Here is a 25,448-nt window from a genome sequence, read left to right on the forward strand (position 1 = left end):
ATTCAACTTAGCCAATGAAAACAACAAAAACAGTTGATTTACAATATTATATAAGTTCCAGGTGTACAACATAGTGATAGAATAGTGATAGAACCTAGCCTATTCTTTTTGAAAGTCCCAATAGTCAGATCTACTCTGACCTTTCTGCTTTTCCTTCCCTAACACTGGCTTTAACTAGATATCTGGTAGAATGTTAAAAATCCTTATGCAATTCCCTCATTTTACTTTGCAATATCATGACACTTTTCCTTCTTGTCTGCTATTAGTAGTGGTTAAGAGCACAGATCCTTGAGTCAGATTGCTTGGGTTTAATCGCAGCTCAGCCATTTATTAGCTAGTGATTTTGGGCAAATCATTAACCTCTCTGTGCCTCAGTTTCTTTACCTGAAATATGGGGATAGTAAGGGTACCTATTTTATAAGCGTTGTTAGGAGAATTAAATGAATATGTATAAAGCACAAACTTGTATATCTGGTCCTTATACAGCCCTCACTGTCTAAATGTTTGTTAGTGTTATTATTCCTGGAAAACTTAAACATAACTAATCCCCCACATTTACATTTGATTATAGGCCTTACAAGTCTTTCAGGAGTGCTTTGCCACACTGCCTTTTCATCCTTCATCAAGCCTCCTGCAACCCATCATGCCAGTGACTTCACTGCCTTTTCAGTAAAAACACAGTTGTTTGAAAACTGTGCTAAATTTGTCTACAGTAAAACTAAACAAATGTTGTCTACAATCTAAGAAAGTAGCGTTTGTGCTGTAGAAAGAGCAAGTCTTTGAGTGAGACATAGTAAGAGAGTAACAGAGTGGGGTTGTTGTTGTTGATTGGTTGCTAAATTGTGTCTGACTCTTTGTGAACTCATGGACTGTAGCCCACCAGGCTCCTCTGCCCATGGGATTCTCCAGGCAGGAATACTGAACTTGGTTGCCGTTTCCTCCTCCAGGGGATCTCACCAACCCAGGGACTGAACCCACAGTTCCTGCATTGGCAGCTGGATTCTTTACCACTGTGCCACCAGGGAAACCCAGTGGAGTGGGGTAGGGGAATGCAAAGGAGCTAAGCCCTGATTAGGCGAGTGGCCCTTACCTGTAGCATAGAGATTTGCATTTTATAATATCGGTTGGAGGGATCAGGAGCTGAGATGATGAGGAGTCGCCGTTTCTCATAGAACTGATCCAGAAGGCCAGCAGCCGAGTTGACATTGACATTAATCTTCATAGCTAGGGCAGAAGCACATGGCCAGTCAGAGTATGGCCTGTCCCTTCATCCCAGAATGGATAACAACATCCTGAGGCTTTCAGGTTGAACTTTTTTGGTTGTTTCACCCTTTCCTTGGGGGGAAATCCTAAAAGAACACTTGGAGATTTTAAATCCTTTTTCTTGGAGGTGGAGTATGCTAGAGGGGAACATTGGCTCTGAAACATCACAGAATCCTCCATTCCCACATCAGACGCATTGCTTTTGGTCCCTGAGCCATAAGCATTGGGAGACCCCTCAAAGAAACCCTGATCATTATGTCCACTCTCCCCATTCCCTAGTTTTACTCACGAGCACAGATGGGTGGTGATCCTGACCACTGGCGGCTGGACTGGCAGACCCGGGAGGGGGTCCCTTGGCGCTCATACCCTCCATCACAGTGGTATTCACAGGTGGCACCATAGTTGTCCCCCACTGAGGTGCAGGTGAGGTAGCCATGCTGTGGTGGTTTCAGAGTTGGGCAGCGTCTCACTGTCAGGGAGAAGTTCAAGTTAGGGGCTATGGTAATTCTTGTAGAAAACAATGGGCTAAGAGGGAGCCCATGCTGGGTTTTCTAGATCAGCAGACCCAGGATAATCAGAATGAATGACTTCTCTGTGTTGCCAATGGCCAGGACTAGAGGCAAAATTTTTGCTTTCTTATGGAGTTAAAAAAAAAAAAAATTTGCCTCTAGTCCTGGCCATTGGCAACACAGAGAAGTCATTCATTCTGAATTCAATCTGAAATGTAGACAAAAGTGTTCATAAAATGTGGAAGCATGGATAAGTATATATATAGTCATCAAAAGACTAGCAATCTGTAAAAAAAAAATTGCCATTTTTGTTTTCAGACTTTGGGGACACTCTGCATACAGATGACCACCTTATAAATTACATTTAATATGAAATATCACTGGGCTCCCCTGGTGGCTCAGAAGATAAAGAATCCACCTGCAATGCAGGAGACCCAGGTTCAATCCCTGGGTCGGAAAGATTCTCTGCAGAAGGAAATGGCAACCTACTTCATTATTTTTGCCTGGAGAATTCCATGCAGAGGAGCCTGGTGGGCTACAGTCCATGGGGTAGCAAAGAGTTGGACATGACTGAGCAACTAACAGTTTTTAAAATATCCATCAGTGGGAGGAGAAGTGTTGAGCAAAGTGTGATATATTCTTAGAAGTAGATTACTATACTGTCATTAAAAGACTTCTGAAAAATCTTTAAAGAACATGAGAAATTTACTTGTGTTCTAATGAAAAGTGAAAAGGGGTGACTTAAGATTGGATATGCAGTGTGATCTCAATTAACGTATTTTTAAAGTATGTGTGAATAAAAGACTGGAAGAAAAATACCGAAAGATTAACAATTGCCTCTGGGTGACAGAGTAATAGTTTTTTTTCCCGTTTGTGTATTACTTTATTTCCCATATGTTCAACAATGAGCATGAATTAATTTTATGATGAAAACAAAACAAAAAGCAAGACTCAGCAGCCAGTACCACCAATTTCAGCAGGGGAGGAAGATTGAGAATGAAGGCTGATTGACTTTAATCATTAATTTGAAGACCAAGAAAAGAAATGGATACAGAGTATCTTGGTGGGTTTCATGTAGATTTAGGAGAATGAGAAAGTCTTGTTGGGGAGCAGAGTTTCTGAAACATGTGTGCACATGTATACAGGCTTTCTGAATGACCTATTTCGTGAATTTGAGTTTCCCTGCTCCCAATCTGCATGAGGTGTCTGTTTCAGGCATAGTGAGGAGAAGGTTGTGATGGGCATCTAGAGGGTAAGGGAAGAGCAGCAATAATAAGCAATGCAGAAATTGAAAACTTCTTTCTGACCTTGTACTTTTACAATGAACTTGCAGCTGGCCCGGTTGTAGGCTCGGTCATAAGCAGTGTAACGAATCACGTGTTCTCCTTCTGGAAAGTGAGAGCCAGGCTCAGGGCCCCGAAGTATCAACCTACATGGGACAGGGTGAGAGAGCCACTGAGGAAAGTAACTCTTAGAACTGGGGTTTGGGGTACATCATCACTGTACCAGCAGTCTGTGTGGTTCAGTGTGGGCTACCTGAGTGCCTGGGAGAAGCTGGGGGGAGGCATAGGCGGCATCTGTGACTCACCTGGTGATGGTACCATCAGCAGAATCTTTCACCAGGGGTGGGTCCCAGTATACTCGAGCAGTCAGTTTCTCCGGCTCTGCCATCTTCTCACGGGAGTGGGGACAACGGATCTTGGGGGGATCTATGTCTGCCAAGGTCAGAAATCAAGTGCTGACTCATGGGTCCCCTGCCTTCCCTGAAGGGAACCCATGAAGCAATACCACACCACTGGGTAGGTAAAAGATGCAGTTCAAGATGCTCAATGAAACTTGTGAGGCCCGACTCCAAGGGAAGAAATTGCTTTGTTAAGCCTGTGCCCAGGGTGCCACCTTTTGCAGCTAGTGGGGATGCCTTCTGCAGTGGACATAATGCCAGGTGGCTCTTTGCAGCAGGACAACTGGGAGCGACCAGCATTTACCTACACATACAGGCTCTCCTCCGCTCCATCGCCCATCTTCCATGCAGATTCGGCTGCGGTCACCTTCCAAGTGGTAGCCACTGGAACAGCTGTAGTCACAGCGAGAGTCAAGAAGCACCCCATTTGTGCACCTGTAGGTGCCACTCGTGATGAATGGCAATGCATGGCATCTCATCTCTAAGAGAGAATCAGGAGGCAAGCTCAGTGGCCTGTGGGACTACGTGGAAGTAATGCCTAGGCATCTAGCCTATGGAAGACCATGTCAGAGACAGCAGAAAATACAGGGAAACCTATGCCCAACTGCTGAGACATTTTTGTGCCTGATTGCCTTTTTTTCCTAATTGCTTTCTTATTTTGATGTTATGAAGTATAATAGTACTCTTGGGGGGCAGAGGTGGGGAGATGGTCTCAAAGAAGTTACTCATTCAAGTTCATGGATTTGAGAAACGCACTTCAGTTTGGATCCCAGCTCCACTGCTTAACTAGCTCTGTGACTTGAGCAAGTTACATCATCTCTCCAAGCCTCAGTGTCTTCATCACTAAAACGTGTATACCATGAAGTAGGATTGTTGCGCCAAATATAGAGACAATGCATATAAATCTCTGGGCTTATTTAGGGCCTCAGCAGCTCATAGTTTTCCTCTCTTGTTCCACAAATGCTAGATGCCTTTGAACAAATTCAAGGCTCCTTTTTGAATATAATGTTGGTACTACCACAAGCACTCCTCAGCTGAGGCTTGCTTACATGCCCACTGGTCCTCTGTGCTGGTGAGGGTACAAGTCAGGCCAATCCCAGTGGGGAGGGGTGGACAGCTTTGGAGGCATTTGCTTAAAGGTGAGTCCATGTGCTTTAGACTGGAGAAGGCAATGGCAACCCACTCCAGTACTCTTGCCTGGAAAATCCCATGGACGGAGGAGCCTGGTAGGCTGCAGTCCATGGGGTTGCTACGAGTCAGACGCGACTGAGTGACTTCACTTTCACTTTCTCTTTCATGCATTGGAGAAGGAAATGGCAACCCCCTCCAGTGTTCTTGCCTGGAGAACCCCAGGGACGGTGGAGCCTGGTGGGCTGCCGTCTACGGGGTCACACAGAGTCAGACACGACTGAAGCGACTTAGCAGCAGCAGCATGTGCTTTAGACATTACGTGTGCCAGAAGTGGCGATAGCTCACATGAATTGATTGTAAGCTTGTGCTTGCCGAAGTCCAGTATGAAATACCCAACACCTGAAGGGAGTAGGCCAGCCATATGTTCCTTTAGGTTGTCTAAGTTCTAACCCTCCTTAACTTCAATTATTGAAGCTTTGAATAAAGATTCTATAAACTATGTTTGTTTTTGCTTCCTGTTCAAACCAGACTTGAAGGTGATTGCCTTTTATGTTTTCCAGCTTCCTTTATATAAAGACCTAAGCAAAAATGATCTCTTGAAATCAGGGCCAAGAAAAAAGGTTTGTCTTTCTGTTGATTTTGTTTTCTTAGTATTATATGACAGTGAAAAATGGTAGATCCAAAGTGTTTGCCCTGTGTCTCTTATGAGGAAGTACAAAGTCAGACTCAGTGTTTAAACAGGCACAGTGGTCAAGTATCTGCCTGGCAATGCAAGAGACTCAAGAGGCATAGGTTTGATCCCTGGTTTGGCAAGATCCCCCAGAGAAGGAAATGGAGTCCCACTCCAGTATTCTTGCCTGGGAAACTGCATGGACAGAGGAGCCTGGCGGACTATAGTTCATGGGGTCGCAGAGCTGGCCACAACTGAGCAACTGAGCACGCATACAACACAAACTTTTAACTGGTTTCATGTTAATTTTTCAACGTATTTTAATTTTGTAAGGTCAATTCAAATTCATTTTGGAAATGATGGGGTCGAGTCCTATAACAAATGGCTTATAGTCACCTGGAGGGGTATGGTGGCTTCCTTTTTTCTGGCTACCAAACCTCTCCCCTATTCCACAGCATCTTCTCCAAACAACCCCATTTCTTGCTGAATGCTCAGCATTCTACATCCCGTTACACTCCATTCACACGCACACATTGGTTAGTCTAGAATCAGCCTGGTAATTAAGGAATTGGCTCTTGAAGTGGCCCCACACACATGGGTGTTCTATAAATGGCATTCAGCAATGGATGTAGGGACAGGCAAAGCTTAGCTGCCAAAATAGGGTTGGCTGTAGGGTTTCAATAAGAGGTAAGGATTTGGGAGCTGAGGGGAACATGATGTGAAATGTATGTATTAGCACCCCCACATTCCAGCCTTAGAGATTCTTCTTGACTTTCAGAAGAAAATGAAGACTAGCAGATGTCTTTTAGCTTCACTGCCAAGGCCTATGACCTTAGGCCAAAAGTACAGTAGTTTACCACAAGTGGGAAAAAGTCTGAGACTGCACATGCTTGAGAGTTCCAGAGGAAGGCCTAAGCCCACATCAGTCCCCAGGTGTAAGCTTTCCATGCACTCCTGGGCCCTTTGAGACTGAGGGCTGGTAGCTACTTGCATGCGTGTGTGCTCAGTCGCTAAGTCACGCCAGTTTCTTTGCAACTCCATGGACTGTAGCCCACTAGGCTCCTCTGTCCATGGGATTCTCCAGGCAAGAGTACTGGAGTGGGTTGCCATTCTTTCTCCAGGGGTTCTTCCAAACTGAGGGATTGAACCCTTGTATCTGGCATTGGCAGGCAGGTTCTTTATTACTGAGCCACTGGGGAAGCCTGGTTGCAAATTAAAATGTCCCTATTGTTTGATACATAGTCACAGAGAGAGAACATGAGCTAGAATGTTAGGATGGGGAAAGGCCCTGTTGGGATCCTGTGGAAATTTTCAATTTATACTTGACAGGGGGCATAGTAATACCTCCAAGCATATACCCTGGGTGGCTGGCTGGCTGGCCTCTCTCACATGCAGATGTCAGCCTATACATGCACACCACTTACGCCTGCAGTAGGCAGTTCCAGACCAACGGCGGCTTGGCAGGCATTGCACCGATCTCCGTCCGATCAGTCGAAAGCCCCGGTCACAGGAAAGCTCACAACGAGTGCCCAGGCTGCTGTGATAATTTCCTCCTCTCGGTGAGTAGCATGTGGCTTCTCCATCCTGGATATTTAATGTATAACACCATCGGGGGACTGTAGCAATAGAAGAAAAGTAAGCTAGAAGTACAGTAAGCTAGAAGTACAGTAATCAAGACAGTGTGGTATTGGTGAAAGGACAGACACATATATTGATGGAACAGAACAGAGAGCCCATTCACACAAATATGGCAAAATTATTTTTGACAAAGGTACAAAAATAATTTAATGGAGGAAAAATAGTCTTTTGAACAAATGATGCTGGAGCTACTGAACTTCCATAGGCAAAAAAAAAAAAAAAAGAGAGAGAGAGAAAAAGCAAAGCAAAGAACCTCGACTTAAATGTCTCATGTGCATGTATGGGTGCTCAGTCTCTAAGTCGTGTCCTATTCTGTGTGACTGTAGCCCACCAGGTTCCTCTGTCCATGGGATTCTCCAGGCAAGAATACTGGAGTGGGTTGCCATTTCCTCCTGCAGGGGATCTTCCCAACCCAGTGATTGAACCTGCATCTCCTGTGTCTCCTGCATTGGCAGTTGCATTCTTTACCACTGAGCCACCTAACAAAAGTTAACTCAAAGTGGATCATGAACTTTAATGAAAACAGTAAAATTACAGAACTTTTAGAAAAAAATAGAAAAGTCTTTAGGATTTAGGACTAGGCAAAGGGCAGGTGGTGCTACTAGTAAAGAACCCACCTGCCAATTGAGAGGGTAACAGGTAGGAAGCCCAGGGGTCTCCAAACGGAGGAAATAGGCTGCAAGTGTCAGACATTTTTTCTCTCTCCCTTAAGCAGCAGGAGGAAACAAACTATGAGTGTCAGATTTTTTCCTTCTCCATACAAACTTAAAACGAGATTTCTCTTAAAATTCTGTGTTGCCATGATGGCACCTGGTTCCACCTGAACTTAACTTTTCTCAAACCTTGAGCTAACCAATGCATTTTTCTTATGGAGATGTTTTTCTTAAGCTATGTTAATGAAACTATGTATTTGCTTTGGAATTTGCCTTTCTTCAAAATGGTTCCACTGAAAACTAACTTTTTTCTTTTCTCAAACCTTGGGCTGATAATAGCTCAACAAACCAGTATTCATATCAATTGTTTTATGGCTGGGGGATGATACACCTTGTGCCATCCTATCTCAAAAATGCATATTGTGGGAGAGGGTCCTGGTGAAACTCCCTCAGCCTTGAGATGTCTCTCTTATCAGATTAATAGCTTTCTAACAGGCATAAAACATCTGGCTAAAGACTAGCAAGGGGGCACTCTTTCTGCCCCCTTCTGATGTCTATGTCAGAAGTTTTGTCTATCTCTTTTATACTTGAATAAAACTTTGTCACACAAAGCTCTGAGCGATCAAGCCTCATCACTGGCCCCAGATTGAATTCCTCTTCTCCGGAGGCCAAGAATCCCAGCAGATGTCTTTCACAGCTCAGCAAAAATCTTTCACAATGCAGGAGACATAAGAGACACGGGTTTGATCACTGGGTCCCCCTGGAGAAGGGCATAACAACTCATTCCAATATTCTTGACTGGAGAATCCCACGGACAGAGGACACTGACAGGCTACAATCCATAGGGCCACAAAGAGTCAGACATGACTGAAGCGACTTAGCATGCACACACAAAAGGGTCTTAGACATGATATCAAAAACACAATTCATAAAATTTTTTAAAAAAACAAGAAATTGAACCTTGTCAAAATTAAAAACTTTTGTTCTGTGGGAAGCACTGGTGATAAACGAAAGACAAACCACAAACTGGGGCTAAAAATTTGCAAACCATGTATCAGACAAAGGATTAGTATCTAGAATATTTAAAGAACTTGGAAAACTCAACAATAAAAATAGAAAACAATCCAGTCTAAGCATGAGCAAAAGATATGAGAGGACATGTCACTGAAGAGGATATAGTGATGGAAAAATAAGTACATGAAAATATGTTTAGCATCACTAGTCATTAGAGAAATGCAAATTAAGACTACAAAACAATATCATTATATACCTATTAGGGTGACTAAACCTAAAAAATTCTGGTAATACTAAGTGTTGCTGAAGATGGGGGAAAAGTAGAACTTTCATACATTGCTGAGATGAAGCAACTTCAGGAAATTATTTGGTAGTTTCTTAAAAAGATTAAGTATACAGTTGCCAGGTGACTCCACAAACCCACTTTAGTATATACCCCAGTGAAAAAGCAAGAGAGGTCCAGAAAAACATCTATTTCTGCTTTATGGACCATGCCAAAGCCTTTGACTGTGCGGATCACAAAAAACTGTGGAAAATTCTTCAACAGATGAGAATACCAGACCACCTGATCTGCCTCTTGAGAAGCCTGTACGTAGGTCAGGAAGCAACAGTTAGAACTGGACATGGAACAGCAGACTGGTTCCAAATAGGAAAAGGAGTACGTCAAGCCTGTATATTGTCACCCTGCTTATTTAACTTATATGCAGAGTACATCATGAGAAACGCTGGGATAGATGAAGCCCAAGCTGGAATCAAGATTGCTGGGAGAAATATCAATAACCTCAGATATGCAGATGACACCACCCTCATGGCAGAAAGTGAAGAAGAACTAAAGAGCCTCTTGATGAAAGTGAAAGAGGAGAGTGAAAAGGTTGGCTTAAAGCTCAACATTCAGAAAAGTAAGATCATGGCATCTGGTGCCATCACTTCATGGCAAATAGATGGGGAAAGAGTGGAAACAGTGACAGACTTTATTTTGGGGGGCTCCAAAACCGCTGCAGATGGTGACTGCAGCCATGAAATTAAAAGATGCTTACTCCTTGGAAGGAAAGTTATGACCAACCTAGACAGCTATTAAAAAGCAGAGACATTACTTTGCCAACAAAGGTCTGTCTAGTCAAAGCTATGGTTTTTCCAGTAGTCATGTATGGATGTGAGAGTTGGACTATAAAGAAAGCTGAACGCAGAAGAATTGATGCTTTTGAACTGTGGTGTTGGAGAAGACTCTTCAGAGTCCCTTGGACTGCAAGGAGATCCAACCAGTACATCCTCAAGGAAATCAGCCCTGAATATTCATTGGAAGGACTAATGTTGAAGCTGAAACTCTAATACTTTGGCCACCTGATGTGAAGAACTGACTCATTTGAAAAGACCCTGATGCTGGGAAAGATTGAAGGTGGGAGGATAAGGGGACGACAGAGGATGAGATGGTTGAATGGCATCACTGACTTAATGAACATGAGTTTGGGTAAACTTTGGGAGTTGGTGATGGACAGGGAGGCCTGGCGTGCTGCAGTCCATAGGGTCGCCAAGAGTCAGACACGATTGAGTGACTGAACTGACTGAACTGAAAGTGAAATAAAAATACGTGTTCATACAGAATCCTGTACACAAATGTTTAAAATATCTCTATTCATAATTGTCAAATCTTGGAAACAGCTCAAATATCCTTCCAAAGGTGAATGTTTAAACTAGGTGTGGTTTAGCAGTACTGATACATCCAACACGTTGGACAAATCTCCAGTGCAGTTTGTGAAATGAAAGAAGTCAGAATCAAAAGACAGCAGACTGTATGATTCCATGCATGTGACATTCTGGATAAGGCAGAAATACTGGAAAAGATCAGGGGTTGCCAGAGATCAGGGGTAGAGGTGGGGATACCCTCAAAGGGGCAGCCCTTGGCAAATTTTTGGTACTGTGGTATTGGTGACCTGACTCCATGCATTTGTCAAAATTCATAGAACTGTACAGCAAAAAAGTGAATTTTACAGGATGCACACTTATAATAATTGTTTAAAAATAACACAAAGATGTAAGCCAGAGAGAGGGAGGGAGGGAATGCATATCAAAGTAGGCTGTTTAGGAAGGAAAGTCTGATCCCAGTTCAATACTGAGCACAAAAGGTAATAGGGTCATTAGATCATAAAAGCATCATAAAAACGCCTCATTGGCTACACAAATAATGACTCTTCAGTGGGTTCAGATTTGAAAGGGGAACATATAAACAAGCAGACGGCCACCTGCCCAAGGATGGGTACATGGGATGACAGAGCTTTCTTAGCCTGGGGTTGGGAAAGCTAAAGCCCCATATGAGCTCATTTGGTCCCGAAATCCTAAGAGACAAAAAGAGGGGGCTTTGAAAAAAGGTCACGAGGAGCCAAAGGAACAAAGAAAGTTAGAGCCTCTGTTTGAGGGCAGCTGGAGAATGAAAAGAGATGACAGTGAGAAAACTAGCCTTTAAGCCACAACAGGCTTGTAGCTTCCAGTGCTATTTTTGAGCCTGTGGCTGTGACACACACCTGCCATCTGGAGAAACCATCTCCAAATGACAGAAAGTTTCTTAAGCACTACAGTTGCAGGGCTGTTGTTTATACAGTCACAACACATATGATTAAGACTTTACATTTGAGGCTGGGACCTCAACAATCACTCCTGTTCTATTGTTCACCCATATTCTGTCAAGAAAAATGCACATAAAATTGGAATGGGTAGAATAAGAAAGCATAGTAAAGGGAAATATAAACCTCAGGGTAAATGCTGAGACAGTAATAGAGGGTCTAGCTTTTATAAATAAGCTCAGATTTGCTGTCCTGAAGGAATACTGGCATAAAGAGAACATGTTAGATTTATGGTTTACCAGAGACAGGGGAAGTGGGGAAGGGGGTTGGATGAAGGTGGTCAAAAGTACAAACTCTTAGTTATAAGATAATTACGTACTAGGGATGTAATGTACAACATGATGAATATAATCGACACTGCTGTGTGTCATATATGAAAGTTGTTAAAAGAGTAAATTCTAAGAGTTTTCATTACAAGGAAAACATTTTTTCCTATTTCTTTAATGATATATTTATATGAGATGATGGATGCTCACTAAACTTGTGCTGTATGCCTTAAACTTTTACAGTGTTGTATGTCAATTATATTTTAATAAGACTGGAAGACAAAAATAAAGAACTATAAAGCATGACAGTTTACCAAAAGAAAAAAAAAATGAACATGTTGGAAGGCTGGAAAGAGCAAATTCACTATCCCGATTCTCATTTTCCCCAGATTTATTGAGGTATAATTGACACATAAATTGTAAATAGTTAAGGTGAGCAATGGGCTTCCCAGGTGGCTCAGTGGTAAAGAATCTGCCTGCAAATACAGGAGACCCAGGTTTGATTCCTGGGTCAGGAAGATCTCCTGGAGTAGGAAATGGCAACCCACTCCAGTATTCTTGCCTGCAGAATCCCATGAACAGAGGGTCCTGGCGGGTTACAGTCAGTGGGGTTGCAAAGAGTTGGACACAACTGAGCATGCATGCACGAAGGTGAAGAATGTGATGTTTTAATGTATGTATACATTGTTAAATGATTACTTCAGTCAAGTTCATAAACACATCCATCACCTCACATAGTTACCATTTTTTTTGGTAGTGAGAACACTTAAGATGTACTCTGTTGGTAAATTTCAAGTATGCTGCTTGGTGAGACTGATAGCACTGATAGCAAAATGTTTTAGAATTAAACACAGGCTTATGAGCGGTAAGGAAGAGAAACGTGATCTCCAAGTGACCTTGAGAACAAGTAATTCAAGGCTAACCTCATTTCCTTTTTGGGTGTGGTCACCAGACTGGTAGAACAGGGGAAATGGTGGGTACATTATGTGGAAGTAAGTGAGGCATGTAACAATGCCCTTCATGCCATTAATGTGGATGAGATGAACACAGGAGACGTGACAGTACAGTCATGGAGATTCAAACTGGCTGAACAAATGTACCCAAAGAATGCTGATGGAAAACTGAAACTAAGAAAGTGGTAGGAAAAGTGTTAGTCATTATGGAGTAGCTACAGTGTGCTAGGCACAATGCTTTATATTTTCATTTTCCCATCCATCATCTCACATAGTTCTCCCAACAGCCCTGAAAAGGTGCATGGGTGTTTATTGCTATTTTACAGATGAGGAAGTAACTTGCCCAAAACCCGAAGCAAGTACGGGGCAGAGCTGGGGTGTGAACCCAAGATTTGTCTGGCTGTAAAACCCATTTTTTTCTAACCACAGTATCTGTCATTGCAGCATGTGAAGCTCTGCTCTTTTGAAGTATACATTTACATTTTTGAATAGGTAATATAACCACGTGGTTCAAAATCCCAAAAGTATAAAAAGTTATACAGTTAAATTATCCCTTCCACCCCTGCTCCCCCACCTATCCCTGCTTAGTCCCCCATCGGGAACTACTGTTAATAGTTTCTTTACACATATAAAGTAAGTCTGATTTTCTCTTCCTCTTTATCACATAGAGTATGTCCACTGTTCCCACCAGCGCTTTTTAAAATAAACTTAATAATGTGTTTTAGAGGTCGTGTCAACAACTGGAGAGCAAGCATGAAAAGTATTTAAATTAAATAATATTTATAAAATACATAGCACAGTGACTGGCACATAATATGTGTCTGTCCGGGGTCAAAATTACTGGAAGGTAGAGGAGCTGGGGTCTGAATTCAGGCCTGTGGCCTCTGCAATTCACCTATCTCTTTCTAGAGATTATAAAGAAAATAGTGTGCTGACAACACGATTGAAAGCACCTTCTTCATGATTATCATCAGATAACACAGGCAGTTACCAGTTTGCCCAGTGATGTAGCAATCTGGGAGCAAGTGGTAGCCCAGAGGATTGGGACATATCTCAGAGGAGCGTTTCTGACTCCAAGCTAGGAGTCAGTTTAAGAGAATGAGAGTAAGTTCAAGATTAGTGAAAATGGTACCAAAGTATGTGGGCAGTTTGCTCTAAAATAATGATGTGCTTTTTATTGGTTAACTTTTATTTTTTTTAACATCCTTTTAAAAAACTAAACAAAAAACCCACAATGGGCTACATTTCCGATGAAAGAGATAGGATGAGCATGGCTTTGAAGTCAGACATTCCTGCACTTGAATTCCTGCCCCGCCACTCCTGAGCTCTGTGATGCTCTAAATTGAACTTCCCTGAGCTGTTTCCTGATCTGTAAAGTGGGACTAATAAACCAGTTTCATAAGGACTGTTTTGAGAATCAAATGAAGATGCATGTGTAAAACATATCTAGCCCTGGGAATGGGAATGATATTCCCTGTGTCGGTGTCTGGCCTTGAACCACTGGTTCATCCCATTTCAAGGAACAACACAGAGCTGCCATGTAGAGATGCCTGCCCCAAGCTACAGAAAGTCTTTTAAGCACCGCAGTGGCAGAGCTGTTGATTATGAGATCACAAGACCTTAAAAGGAACGCTGGGACTTCAGGTTGTACCTTCCTGGCAGCCCTTCCCCCCTCAACATAGATAACCTTACTAAATTAATTTTATGTCCTGAGACTAAGTCCCAAAGATAGCCATGAGACACTTGACCCCCAAGACCAAAGGCCACCATGTGGCTTATCTTTTTCTAAATGGCTTTATACACATTTAAAAATAACCAATGAAGCAGATTAATATTAATCACAGGGCTGTTGGACCCCTTGAAAGTACCTTCTGCATCTGTTGTTTTTTCCTATCTACGTCTCCCATTTACAGTCTACTACAATCTGGCTTTTGCTCCCAGAATTCCAACCAGCCAGTACACATTTCTTGAGCATCTACTTTTAACATAGCTCTATGGGAGTGTCATACGTGGCACCTTCTGTCAAATAGAGAACTATTTGGTTGAGGGTAATAAAAAATAAACCAAAGAGGCAGTATATAACAAATGCCAAATGAGTGATCCAGATAATAAAAATTTATATCAGAAGAGGTATATGGTAGGTACTCAATAAATAGTCGCTGAATAAATGAATGAAAGAATGAATAAATGAGGGAAAGCTCAGTGTGGACCAAAACAGTCAGGAAACAGAGTAGAGCTCTATTAATCTGGCTACTCATAGATTTCACGTGTGGAGAAGGGATAATGTGTTGTCAGACTATCTAGACTGAGACCAAATTCTATTAAAAATGATCACAGTGGGTCAGTAGGTTTGGGGAAGGGAGAAACATGCATCACAGAATCTAATTAGGAGGCAGTTGTCATTATCCATGTGTGAGGTGATAAAAGTTTTAATCACTTGAATTAATAAAGAAATGACAATTCTTGGTGAATGATTGGTGAGAGGTGATGAAGAAAGGGAGGCTATTAAAGGTGATGGTGGCTGTTAAAGGTCACGTTAAGGTATTTTGAAGAGAATGATGGTACCATTATCAAAAGTGTGAAGGCCAGATGTCAAGCCTTTTTTCAGGGAAGATGAAAGAATTTAGTTTTAGATATCTCCAAATGGAAGTGTTTAGCAGCAATTAGAGGTGTAGTCTGGGAGCTCAGGAGACAGATCATGATCACTTGAAGTTCAGATCAATGCCTCACTCTCCCTCCTGTCACCACTAGAGAGCCCATCTCCTTTCTTGGCCTCAGCCATGATCATAATAGTGAAATGTCATGGTGCCCAAGGATGGAGGTGGGGTGAGAAGAGATAGATGTGTTCACTGTTGCTGAGAGATGGGAAGGCTGAGCTCAAAAAGGGGCCATATGATTTGAGCTTTGGGAGAGGATTGTGATTGACCTTTAAGGCCTGTTGTCTCAGCAGGGAGATCTGTGGGTGAGAAGGCAAGAGACTGTAGGGAGTTTGGGGGTTGGCAGGTGCTGAGACAGAGAGGCAGTGGGTCTAGACCATTTGGCAGAGTGAGAAGATAGGTAGAAAGAAGGTAGCTAGAAAGGAGTGGAAAGGAACTCCAACCTCTCATCATTTCTTTATTGAAACTGTTTTCTCAAACGTTATCATTTACCTTCTTCTTGCCAAATATATTGTTTTAATACCCTCAATTTGTTTCTTTCCAATATTTGACACAGATCTCTCATTCCTTCCCCTCTCTTAAAATTCTCTTCTCCTGTGGCTTTTGTAATATACTAGATGCTACCCTGATGTCCTCCTACATGGATGACCACTAATGATCTCTTTTTCCCTTGTTGGTTCCTCTTCTCCTGCTCACATCTGCAGATGACTTCTAAGGCTCTGATGTTGGCCCCCTGCTCCCTCAGATAGCTCATCCATCTAAGTTAATGACTCTGACCCACGAAGTTCCATCTTTCTTCTCCCCACTGCCTATAGGGTACAAACGACTTTTTTCTTTTCCAACTTTGTCTCTCTGAGAGGGGTCTTACAGTTCTCCCAGGTGCAGACTGGATGCTTTCAGAGAGCCCTTTGTTTCTTAACCTCTTGGTACATCAAATCTGTACTAGGTCTTGTCATCTCTTTCTTTAAAACATCTCTGGGGTTCATCCTTGCTCTTCATTTCTTTTCCACTAGCATCAATCATCTCTAACCAACATCACTGTTACTGATTCTTGGAGAATCTCCCTGACCCAGGCTCTACCCCTTCTGAACTCCTACTTTCTGCCCACAATAATGAGATTGATATTCTGAAATTACTATTTACCGTGCTGCTCCCCTATGCAAAAACATATGACGACTCCGTATAACTCTTATCACAACAGCTAAACTCTTCAACGTGGCTTGCAAAGCACAGAAACTAAGAATCTTAGAAATGGAAAGGATAATAGAAATCATGTGGTCTAACTTTCCTTCTAAAGCAGGAATCACTATTCAGCCTCTCTTTAGAAGGGTCCCTAGATCATGGTGGGTTTCCCAGGTGGCTTAGTGGTAAAGAATCTGCCTGACAATGCAGGAGACATGGGTTCGATCCCTGGATCAGGAAGATCCCCTGAGAAGGAAATGGCAACACACTTCAGTATTCTTGCCTGAAGAATTACATGGAAAGAGGAGCCTGGAGGGCTACAGTCCATGGGGGTCACAAAAGAGTCTGACATGACTTAGTGACTAAACCACCACCACCTAGATCGTGGTGCCTTTCCTAATTTGGTCTCACTGTTTATATTCAACTTTACTTCCTACAACTCCCTCCATATCCCATCTCCTCCAGTTAGGCTGGATTCTTCCCAGCGCCTTCCTCTTACACGTTTGTTCTTCTCTCTCTACCTGTGGCCCTCTGCTTTGCTGAATGCCCTCCTGTCCCAGTTCTACTTCTTGCAATCTACCCATCATTCAAGGCCTAGTCTAAACATCATCTTTCACGACCCCTCCCCTGACTTCTTTTTCTTAACTCCTATTGTGTTTACTGTTAGCACAGAGTTTCATGCTTCCTAGCCCTACCTGCTAATTTTATTGCCCCCTCACTCATATCCCCTAGGAGAATGTAAGCTTCTCGAGGGGGACAAAACCTTACCTTTGTAGCACCCAAGGCTTTCCTTACACAGAATTAGGCATACAGTAAGTACTCAGTCCTGGAGAACGCAATGGCACCCCACTCCAGTACTCTTGCCTGGAGAATCCCAGAGACGGAGGAGCCTGGTGGGCTGCCATCTATGGGGTCGCACAGAATCGGACACAACTGAAGCGACTTAGCAGCAGCAGCAGCAGCAGGTACTCAGTCCATACTTAGTGATAGATGGGCAAACTTAATGCTAGAGAGGTTGGATCACACAGCAAGTCAGTAACAAGATTCATGGCTGGAAACCACAGCCCTTGATTCCCTGAACTGCACCTTTGACACAAATGAGCTAAGCTGGGTGAGGATGCATCAGATAGGGCCTAGGCATTAGGACAGAAAAGGCCTTTCCTAAGCCTGAGAAATAGTGAGGATTACCTTGGTAGTCTAGGACTGGAGTCTGTGGGACCTCTTCAGTATAGACTTCATTGTAGCTTTCATCTGGGTAGTAGCCTGAGCCTAGAATGAAGAAAATATCAAGATGACATATTGGTCTCTGATGCAAGTCCTTTCCAAACTTTTCCCCTTTCCAGCTTGGTCCCTTTCTGAGGACATGGCACTCCATGGGTGGAGAGTGAGGTGGCTATTTAGTGGGAAAAATCCTATGCTGTGAAGCAGCACAACTACTGTGGGCAAACCTCCACACCTCAGGTACATAGAGGGTGAGCTCATGATGGGGGAGCGGTGGGCAGCTTACTGGGCTTCCCTGGTGGCTCAAGCAGTAAAAAATCTGCTTGCAGTGCAGAAGACCCTGGTTTGATCCCTGGATTGGGAAGATCCACTGGAGAAGGGAATGGCAACCCACTCCAGTATTCTTGTGTGGAGAATCTCATGGATGGAGGAGCCTGGTGGGCTATAGTCCAGGGGGTCAGGTGGCTACTGGTAGCACTAGAAGACTCCATTCAAAAAAAAATCACACTTCTTGACCATCCACCCATCCTGACCATTTGGACTAGAAATGACCCATTTCCTTGATGCAACACAGGACTCTTGGTGAGACACTGATGACTGAGTTCTGAGAATGGACTGTTGTCCCAGTTAGGAGGAAAAAAAAAAAATAGAACCTGAGCAAGAGTCTTTCCACTAGTGATGGGCCTTCTTACAGTCATCAGAGGGAAACAATTCCTCAAGCTCCCACCAGCCCACAGGGCACCAGCCTTTTGCTATACAGTCCATGGGTTTGCAAAGAGTTGAACATGACTGAGCGACTTTCACTTTTGTTTTTTTGATCAACTGTGTATTAAGGATAATTCTATGCAGGAATCTTTTTTAAAAAAAACACAGAGAGCCTTATGGTGATAGGAAATCTTAAAATTTCAATTTCAATTGGTTTCCGTGGCTAGGGGTGGCATGCCAGGGCAAAGAGGGAGGGCTCAAGAGGCAAGGGGGTAGGAGTCTCACTGCCTGAGCAGTTCGCCCTGGTTTGCAGAAATATTCAGTCGCTGTAATCACCAGGAGCCTTAGTAGGGAGGTGCTGAACTAGAGAACATCCTGAGTCCACCCCCATCCCGTTAAGTGGTCCAGTCCCTGTGGAGGCCAGTCTGCGGCTGTCTGGGAGACTAAACAGTGTGTTCCACCAGACGGCAGGAAATGGGTCATGCATACGAACTAATTGGAATACAACTTGGTCTTTTCTGTAGGGAAGTTTCCGGAAGCTCTCTTTCCAGCCTCACTGTGTGCCTAAAGCACACACAGTAATAGAACAGCCAGCCGTGCTGGAGTCAGAGACAATTCTTCATTTCCAGGAGAGGGTGTCCTTCTGGGACAAGGCTGGGTTTTAGCGCTGGAGCCTTTTGGCCTGTGTAAACACTCTGACCACAAGCTCAGCCTGTCTCCTCTCTGGGCAGAGACACGGGGCCCCCTGCACAAATGGGCGGAGCAGAGGGTAGATGATGAGGCTCCTCCATTCCCCACGGGCCCAGACTGGGGGTGAGGGGTGGGTGTTGGGAAACCAGTCCAACTTGATGAACAAGGGAATGAATCAAATTGAAAGTTTGTCTTATGAAATCATGTCCTCATTGGTTTGCCCTCATTCCAGAGGAAAGAGTTCATATTTTCTCCTTCCCTTTATTTTTTTCTGGTTTCCCTTTTCGGTTCTCTCCTTGCTTTCTTCCCTTTATTTCTCCTTAGGCTTCCTCTCCCTTGCTCCCTCTTTTCCCACCTGGGTAGTTTCTTTGTGGTGGAGGGAGGTGGAGGGGTGGACAGAATTCCTGTCAGCTGTTTCAGTTTAGTATCAAAGCCTTACAATGCCTATAAACAGGAGGCCAGATGTGTGTGATTTTCTAAAGGATTTGGTCCCCATACTCTTGTTCCAGAGCTCGCTTATGAAAAAATTCCCAGCATGGGAGCAAGCCTCTGTTTACCAGAAGAGCAGACAAGAGTGTCCAAGGCCTATGGCTGGATAACGACCACCACAATAACAACAATGACTCTTAACATCACTCAGCACCTACTCTGGGTTTAGCCCATTATATGTGTCATCTCATTAGATCACCCTGACATCTCAGTGAGGTAGACACCCTTATTGCTTTCAAATACAGATGAGGTAACAGGCTCAGAGGAGTTCAGGAACTAGCTCGAGGTTTCCCAGCTAGTAAGGAGCAGAGTGGGCGTTCCAGCCCAGAGTGGTTTGATCCCCTTGATGCCAAACTTAGACACTCCACTAAAAATGGTTGTAGGGGAGAGCTTTGGACAACATCCAACAGAAATAAAAATCCAAACTCTTTATTGCAATTCAGCTTTTTTAACTCTGTGTGTGTGGGATCGAAGGCCACCAAACATTTCATATCATTCCAGAATTACAAGGGATGTGGAAAAGCTGAGGTGAAGACTCAGTCAGATAATTACAGTCTTCACCAGGGTACAAAGCTGGCTGGCCCAGTGCCAAGTCTGCTTTGTGACAGGAATAAGTTAGGGCCACCTTACCACTTTAAGCCTTTCCATTTCTCATCTTTGCCTGTCTTTGGATAATTTTTGGAAAATATTAAGATACTGAGATGTGATATATGAAACTAGAGGGCCCCTCTCCCCACCTTGTTCTATCTGTCTGTCCCTCTTCAGCCCTGGTGGGGAGAAGCATTTGGCAGCATTCCTTGGTCCCTTTAGGCTGATTGGTGGTTATCGTGTGGTCTGTTACTGGGTTCCTCCAACATCCATAGAACAAATCCTCTAAAGCACTACCCTTTACAAAGCTGTGGTTGGAAATGTGACTGATAGTTGATGACTATTTTAAGATCCACACTAACGCTTGGATTATGATAAGAAATGCTGTTTGACTTCCTGAACTGCACAGATATGCCAATACACACTTTCAACCCACTGCTGGCTTGATTTACATTTTTAACCCTTACTACACCCTGCTGATTATTCCTGAATCCTATTTGTGATTAACCCAGAATGCATACATGGCTGCTTTCCTTGTACTACTCCCACTGGAGGACAAGGTTATAGCCATGAACAAAACAGTCCTGAATGCATAGAGTGGTCACTAAATACCTACTGAGTGAAGAAATGAACACATGAACAGAGCAAACTCAGACAGTTGAGCTAGTGATGTAGGGAAAGATTATTGGGAAATCCCCAAGTATCTCTGATCACATAGTCTTCTAAGAAAAGAACAGGACAGAATGAATGGGTTGGCAGGACTGTCAGAGACTTCACCAGCCTGGGCTCCCGAGAAGGAGTGATGAGCATGGTGACTCTTGTAGGAAGTGGGGAATGGCCACCTTTGCAAATGGCCTTTTGAGACTTTCATATGAATCCAAGTCTTAAAAAACTGCATTGTCCTCAAGACTCCAAAAGCTCAGGCTTCCACCCTGGGGAAGGTAAAGACCTCGGTGTGCTCTTGGGTTTCTTATAGTGATTCAGAATCAGGCTTCACTTTTCTAACCTACACTCATGGTCTTTGGCTGGAATTTGGTCTCATGTACTTGAACTGAAGCTAGGGAGAGTTTGGGGAGGATAGTGGCACATATTATATTCTGGAGACTTGGGCTCCTTTAACCCCAAACAGTGTGTGCTCTGCCAAGGGCTTGATTTGAACATCTTCATCTCAGTGTCAGCCCTTATGCTTCACCCCCTACAAAGCCAAGTTAAGCCGAACAGGGGAAGAAGTTCGCATATTTGTTTGAAAGTTTGATGCAGCTGTTCCAAACAGAGCTTCTGCCAGAGGCCTCCACCAGGAGCTAAGGGCATGTGGAAAATTTTAGCTACAGTGACTGCAGCTGTGATGGAAGCAGTTTGTTATTTACTCATCTCTGGATGTTTTTCTAACTCTATTCGTTGGGCCTGTCTCCTTCCCCTGCTCCCTCCAGCCCCCATGAAGGCAGACAGTGCTGACCACAGAATATTATTAGCACTTGGAATGCCAGCTGGGCCCCATCAAAAACTCCTGTCTGGCACCTCATTATCCTTCCTTCATTCCTCCCCTTCCTTTCCCTACTCGCTGAGTGAGTTCTCTTGAGCTCCCTATGTCTCCCCAGAGACAAAGACTGAAACATTCAGGGATCTAGAAATCCCCATCCTTTCCAAAGTAAGAAACAAGCCAGAAGAAACTGAGGGATTCCTGTTCAAGAGAATGTGGCCTGAATTGTCATTAGCAATCTTTATCAGAAAGGAGCTATGAAAACCTCATCATATAAATAATGTCGGGGAGGGGAGAGAGAAAGAGAGAGGAAATGGAGAAGCAGATAAGATAATGGCCTCAAAAGCCATGTTAACAGCCACATTTTTAATATTTGTTTATATTTACGAAGTATAGTTCAAGTATGTGGCTGTTGTTGTTCACTCAGTTGTGTCCAACTCTTTGCGACCCCATGGACTGCAGCATGTATAGTATAGTTCATGTATATAGTATTGCGTAAATTACTAGTGCACAATATAGTGGTTCACAATTTTTAAAGATTATACTCCATTTTTAGTGATTATAAAATATTTGCTATATTCCCTGTGCTGTGCAAATAAGCTACAAGGATATATTGACCAAACTCATTTTTATGCTGGTGCAGCCTGTTTTCAAAAATCTCTTATTAGTTTGCCTCAAAAGCCTCCCTCCGTAGCCTGCCTCAATGTTCAACCATCTTTTTTTTATTGAGGCTAGTTCTTCTCTGTATCTAAGTGCCTCCTATTTCAGTCTAACCCTTCCCTCCTCCTAAGACTTGGTCTAAGCCCTGCCCTTCCTGGAAATAATGGGCTACAGCTCCTATGACATACCTGCATACCACGTTGGCATCACTGCTGGAGTGAGGAAGAGCAGCAGAGAGAGAGCTCCTCTTCGAGTTAGTTGAATGGCCATCCTTGAAAAGGCAGTGGGGAGGGATGGGAAGGGGGGTTAGGGAGATAAGAATAGAGGTATGTGGCCAGAAGCACCAGGGCAAAGGAGGATGACTTTCAGAAATCAGACATCAATGAACTTCCAAAAGTGAGAGGAAGCAGAAATGCAGGATCTACAAGGAAGAAGAGATTTTTAAATTAACAAATGCCTGTTATATTGTCCCCTTTGTAAGGATCTCCCGCTTTTAGGATACTAAGACTCTATTTGTGAATTCTGGTCTTTTCCTCTCAGGAGGAAGAGGACAGAAAACAACCAATTCTCAATTGATCCTGGTGATATCTGATGCCAGTGTTCCATGGCCTAAGTTACAGAGAGGGACACTGAGATATCAGGTCCAGGAAAAGGCCAACATTAAGTCGTATAGAACTAAGAGAGAAACCCGCAATCTAAAGGTCCCAGGTGATGGTTTCATCCACTGAACTAGTGCTTCCTAACCACGAATCTGAGAAAGTGTTAGCATATACAGACTAAGAACTTGAACTCTGGAGTTACATAGACCTGGATATGTATCCAATTCTGTCCCTAGTAGTTCTGGGGCTTTGGACAAATTCCTTACCTTCTGTTAGCCTCAGTTTCCTTATCTATAAAATGGGCATAATAATAGAATCTACATTATAGAATGGATTATTGCCTGACACATAGGGAAGCAATCCATATATATTAGATACTATTATTAGCAATTCCATCTTGAACAGGACTGGATGTCTCCTTTCTCCAGTCTCTCAGGCAGTGACTATACCCTGGCTCAGTTCTTAGCTTTGGATTTTGAGGCTTAGTGGTTTGGTAGTGGCTTCTGGCTTTCAAGTCCAGCCTAACCTTCTAGTCTTATCCTGCTGAGCCAGCAGGAAGTCAGTGAGGTTGGAAAGAACATACTGAGGTACGTGAGGAGAAGGTAGGCAAGCTCCCACTGTCCTCTCACTTCCCATCCTGTCCTCACTCTAATGAGTGAGGGACTCTCTAATGGGACTCTAATGGGATGAGAGTTTTGTGGTTCCCAGTAGGCAAATACTTCATAAATGACAGTATTAAAACTTGCTGCCCATTGCTGTAAACTGGCCACTGGACTTCTCAGCAAGCACCCATTCATCCAGAGGCTTTCAGTGAAACACCATGCTCAGGGGAGGGGTCAGTCCCAGAAATGGAGGAACAAAAAGATGGCAGATTCTGACCAGCATCCCTAAGGGATATGAGAAGTCCAAGAATGGCAGAAATTCATTTTCCAATTCATTGCTACCTGGCTTCAGATTCTGTCTAGAGAGTGGCAAGGAAGCAGGATGTTACAGAACAAGTGAGAGGAAGCAGGGGAGGCAAGGAAAGTGGAAAGATGTGGGAAGGAATCTCAGCAAGAAAAGATAATCTGCCAGAGCTGAGGACAAGAGGTGAAAGCAGAAAGAGGGAATGAAAGGATGAGAGAGAGGAGATTAAAGAGAGATGCACTAGTCATCAACCCCCTCTCCCACATGCAGCCTCTATCCAGTTCCTTGGTTTGGGAGCAGGGGCTTTCCTTTGCAGATCCAGTGCTCCGAGTCTGTGACCCCTTCCCTACCCACCTTTCTCACCAATCTCAACCTGAAAATTTGACTCACTCACTGGGGTCGGCCATCCCTCTGCTGTGGGCAGGGAAAGGAGTGTGAACCTGTGTCTGCAGCCAGGTCACAGCTCAAATGGAGAGCAGCATATGATCCAATTTCATAAAAGAACTTCTTCCCCTCCAACCCCATCCCCGAGCCATGTTGCCTAAGTCCTGGGTCTCGTTACTCCCTCGGGTTGAGAGACGGGGTAGTGTGGTATGGAGTGGAGGGGTGAAGCAGCAGGTCTTACCTGATGTACGGGGTTTTTGCACTCTCTCTTCTTCTCTTTCTCCTTCCTCTCTGCTCCTCTCATCAGTCGGAAAAACTACTTTTGAACATTCCTAGAATGAGTGGCTCCTGGTCTGTCCGGGCCTCCAGGATTCTGTTAACACTGCCCAGATGTTAGGACATTGGCATCTGCCAAAAGTTTCCTTAAAGCTATATTAACCCCAAAGCTATAGCTGTTCCTCCCTCAGAGAAAGATTTTAGAGAGATGGAGGAGAAGGAATGCAAGGATAAGAGGAGCTCAACCCGTCTGCTGCTGAGCAGAGGAGAGCGTGAGTGGCGCTGGCCTCAAGCCCATGAGTATAGTAATGACTAACAGGCTGGCTAGAGGGCCTCCAGAGATGTGGCGCAGTGAAGAACACTTTTTTTTTTTTAATGACATCAGGATTGAATGAAAAGGAATTCCACAAACTCTTAGGAGAGGGGAAGAGTGGAGCTGATTTTGAAATTCCCTGGAGATTTCCTCTGTAATTCCTTAGTACTCACCATCCCCGAGTTGCCCTGCCATCCATAGGCACAGGGTCAGACCCACTTTGAACTTCTCTCTGATGACCTAATTCCAATGGACTTCAGTTTCTGATAAGATTATGTTGTTGACAAAATATACCATGTGCTTCCAGCCTTCAGGATCAAACTGATTTCCTGTAATAAGAGCAGAGAGAAAGCATGCTTACAGAGGCTTTAGGGGGAGGTTGTTGAAGCGAATTGAAATGATCTCTCTGAGCGTGGCAAGGTTAGAGCCATTGCTAAGCTGTTTCTCACAGATCTCTGATGGAGGGCCGTGTTTCTCCTCACCAAGCAAGCTTTCTTCATTTTAGTGTCTGATAATGAGACTGTTCTACCATGGGACATATCTGCTCCTGATACTTTCCCTCCCCTCAGAGTTGCATTTCCAACTTCAAAAATGCAGTGGTCCTGGAAGAAATCGTTTTAGATGCTATAGAAAGAATTTATTCCTTGTGTACGTAAGCAAATTGGCAACCCCTTCTCAGTTATGAAGGGAAGAATTGTACTTACAATAATACAAAGTTCAATAACAAGCCTGTTTCATTTTTCATCCACTGATCATGACTACGTACTGAGCGTTTAGAGCGTGATCATTGTATAAAGTAACCAAAGACTTGGTCTTGGCCTCATTCATTCAATAAATTTATCAAGCATTTACTGAGTTAAGGATGGAGGACAAAATCCCTGACATCCTAATCCATAATTAAT

The 25,448-nt window shown here is 43.6% G+C and overlaps 1 protein-coding gene across 2 annotated transcripts in view; it reads right to left on the minus strand.

The window, feature by feature from the left end:
* Positions 1 to 24,517, minus strand: part of SRPX2 (sushi repeat containing protein X-linked 2) — a 29,288-nt gene extending 4,771 nt beyond the window's left edge. The window contains exons 1-9 of one of the 2 annotated variants that reach the window (XM_081567049.1): positions 24,199 to 24,517; positions 22,257 to 22,489; positions 17,424 to 17,504; positions 6,679 to 6,870; positions 3,758 to 3,934; positions 3,361 to 3,487; positions 3,080 to 3,201; positions 1,553 to 1,732; positions 1,091 to 1,224 (exon numbers count right to left, since the gene is read on the minus strand). In XM_081567049.1, coding sequence (XP_081423175.1) covers positions 1,091 to 1,224; positions 1,553 to 1,732; positions 3,080 to 3,201; positions 3,361 to 3,487; positions 3,758 to 3,934; positions 6,679 to 6,870; positions 17,424 to 17,504; positions 22,257 to 22,338 — 1,095 coding nt within the window. In that variant the 5' untranslated portion in view covers positions 22,339 to 22,489; positions 24,199 to 24,517. The remainder of the gene's footprint in view (positions 1 to 1,090; positions 1,225 to 1,552; positions 1,733 to 3,079; positions 3,202 to 3,360; positions 3,488 to 3,757; positions 3,935 to 6,678; positions 6,871 to 17,423; positions 17,505 to 22,256; positions 22,490 to 24,198) is intronic. The other variant, XM_081567050.1, reaches the window with a different exon arrangement.
* Positions 24,518 to 25,448: the final 931 nt, after the last annotated feature.

The sequence above is a fragment of the Giraffa tippelskirchi genome, chromosome X (assembly GCF_054371585.1).
Source record: "Giraffa tippelskirchi isolate mGirTip1 chromosome X, T2T-mGirTip1v1.2.pri, whole genome shotgun sequence".
Classification (NCBI taxonomy): domain Eukaryota; kingdom Metazoa; phylum Chordata; class Mammalia; order Artiodactyla; family Giraffidae; genus Giraffa; species Giraffa tippelskirchi.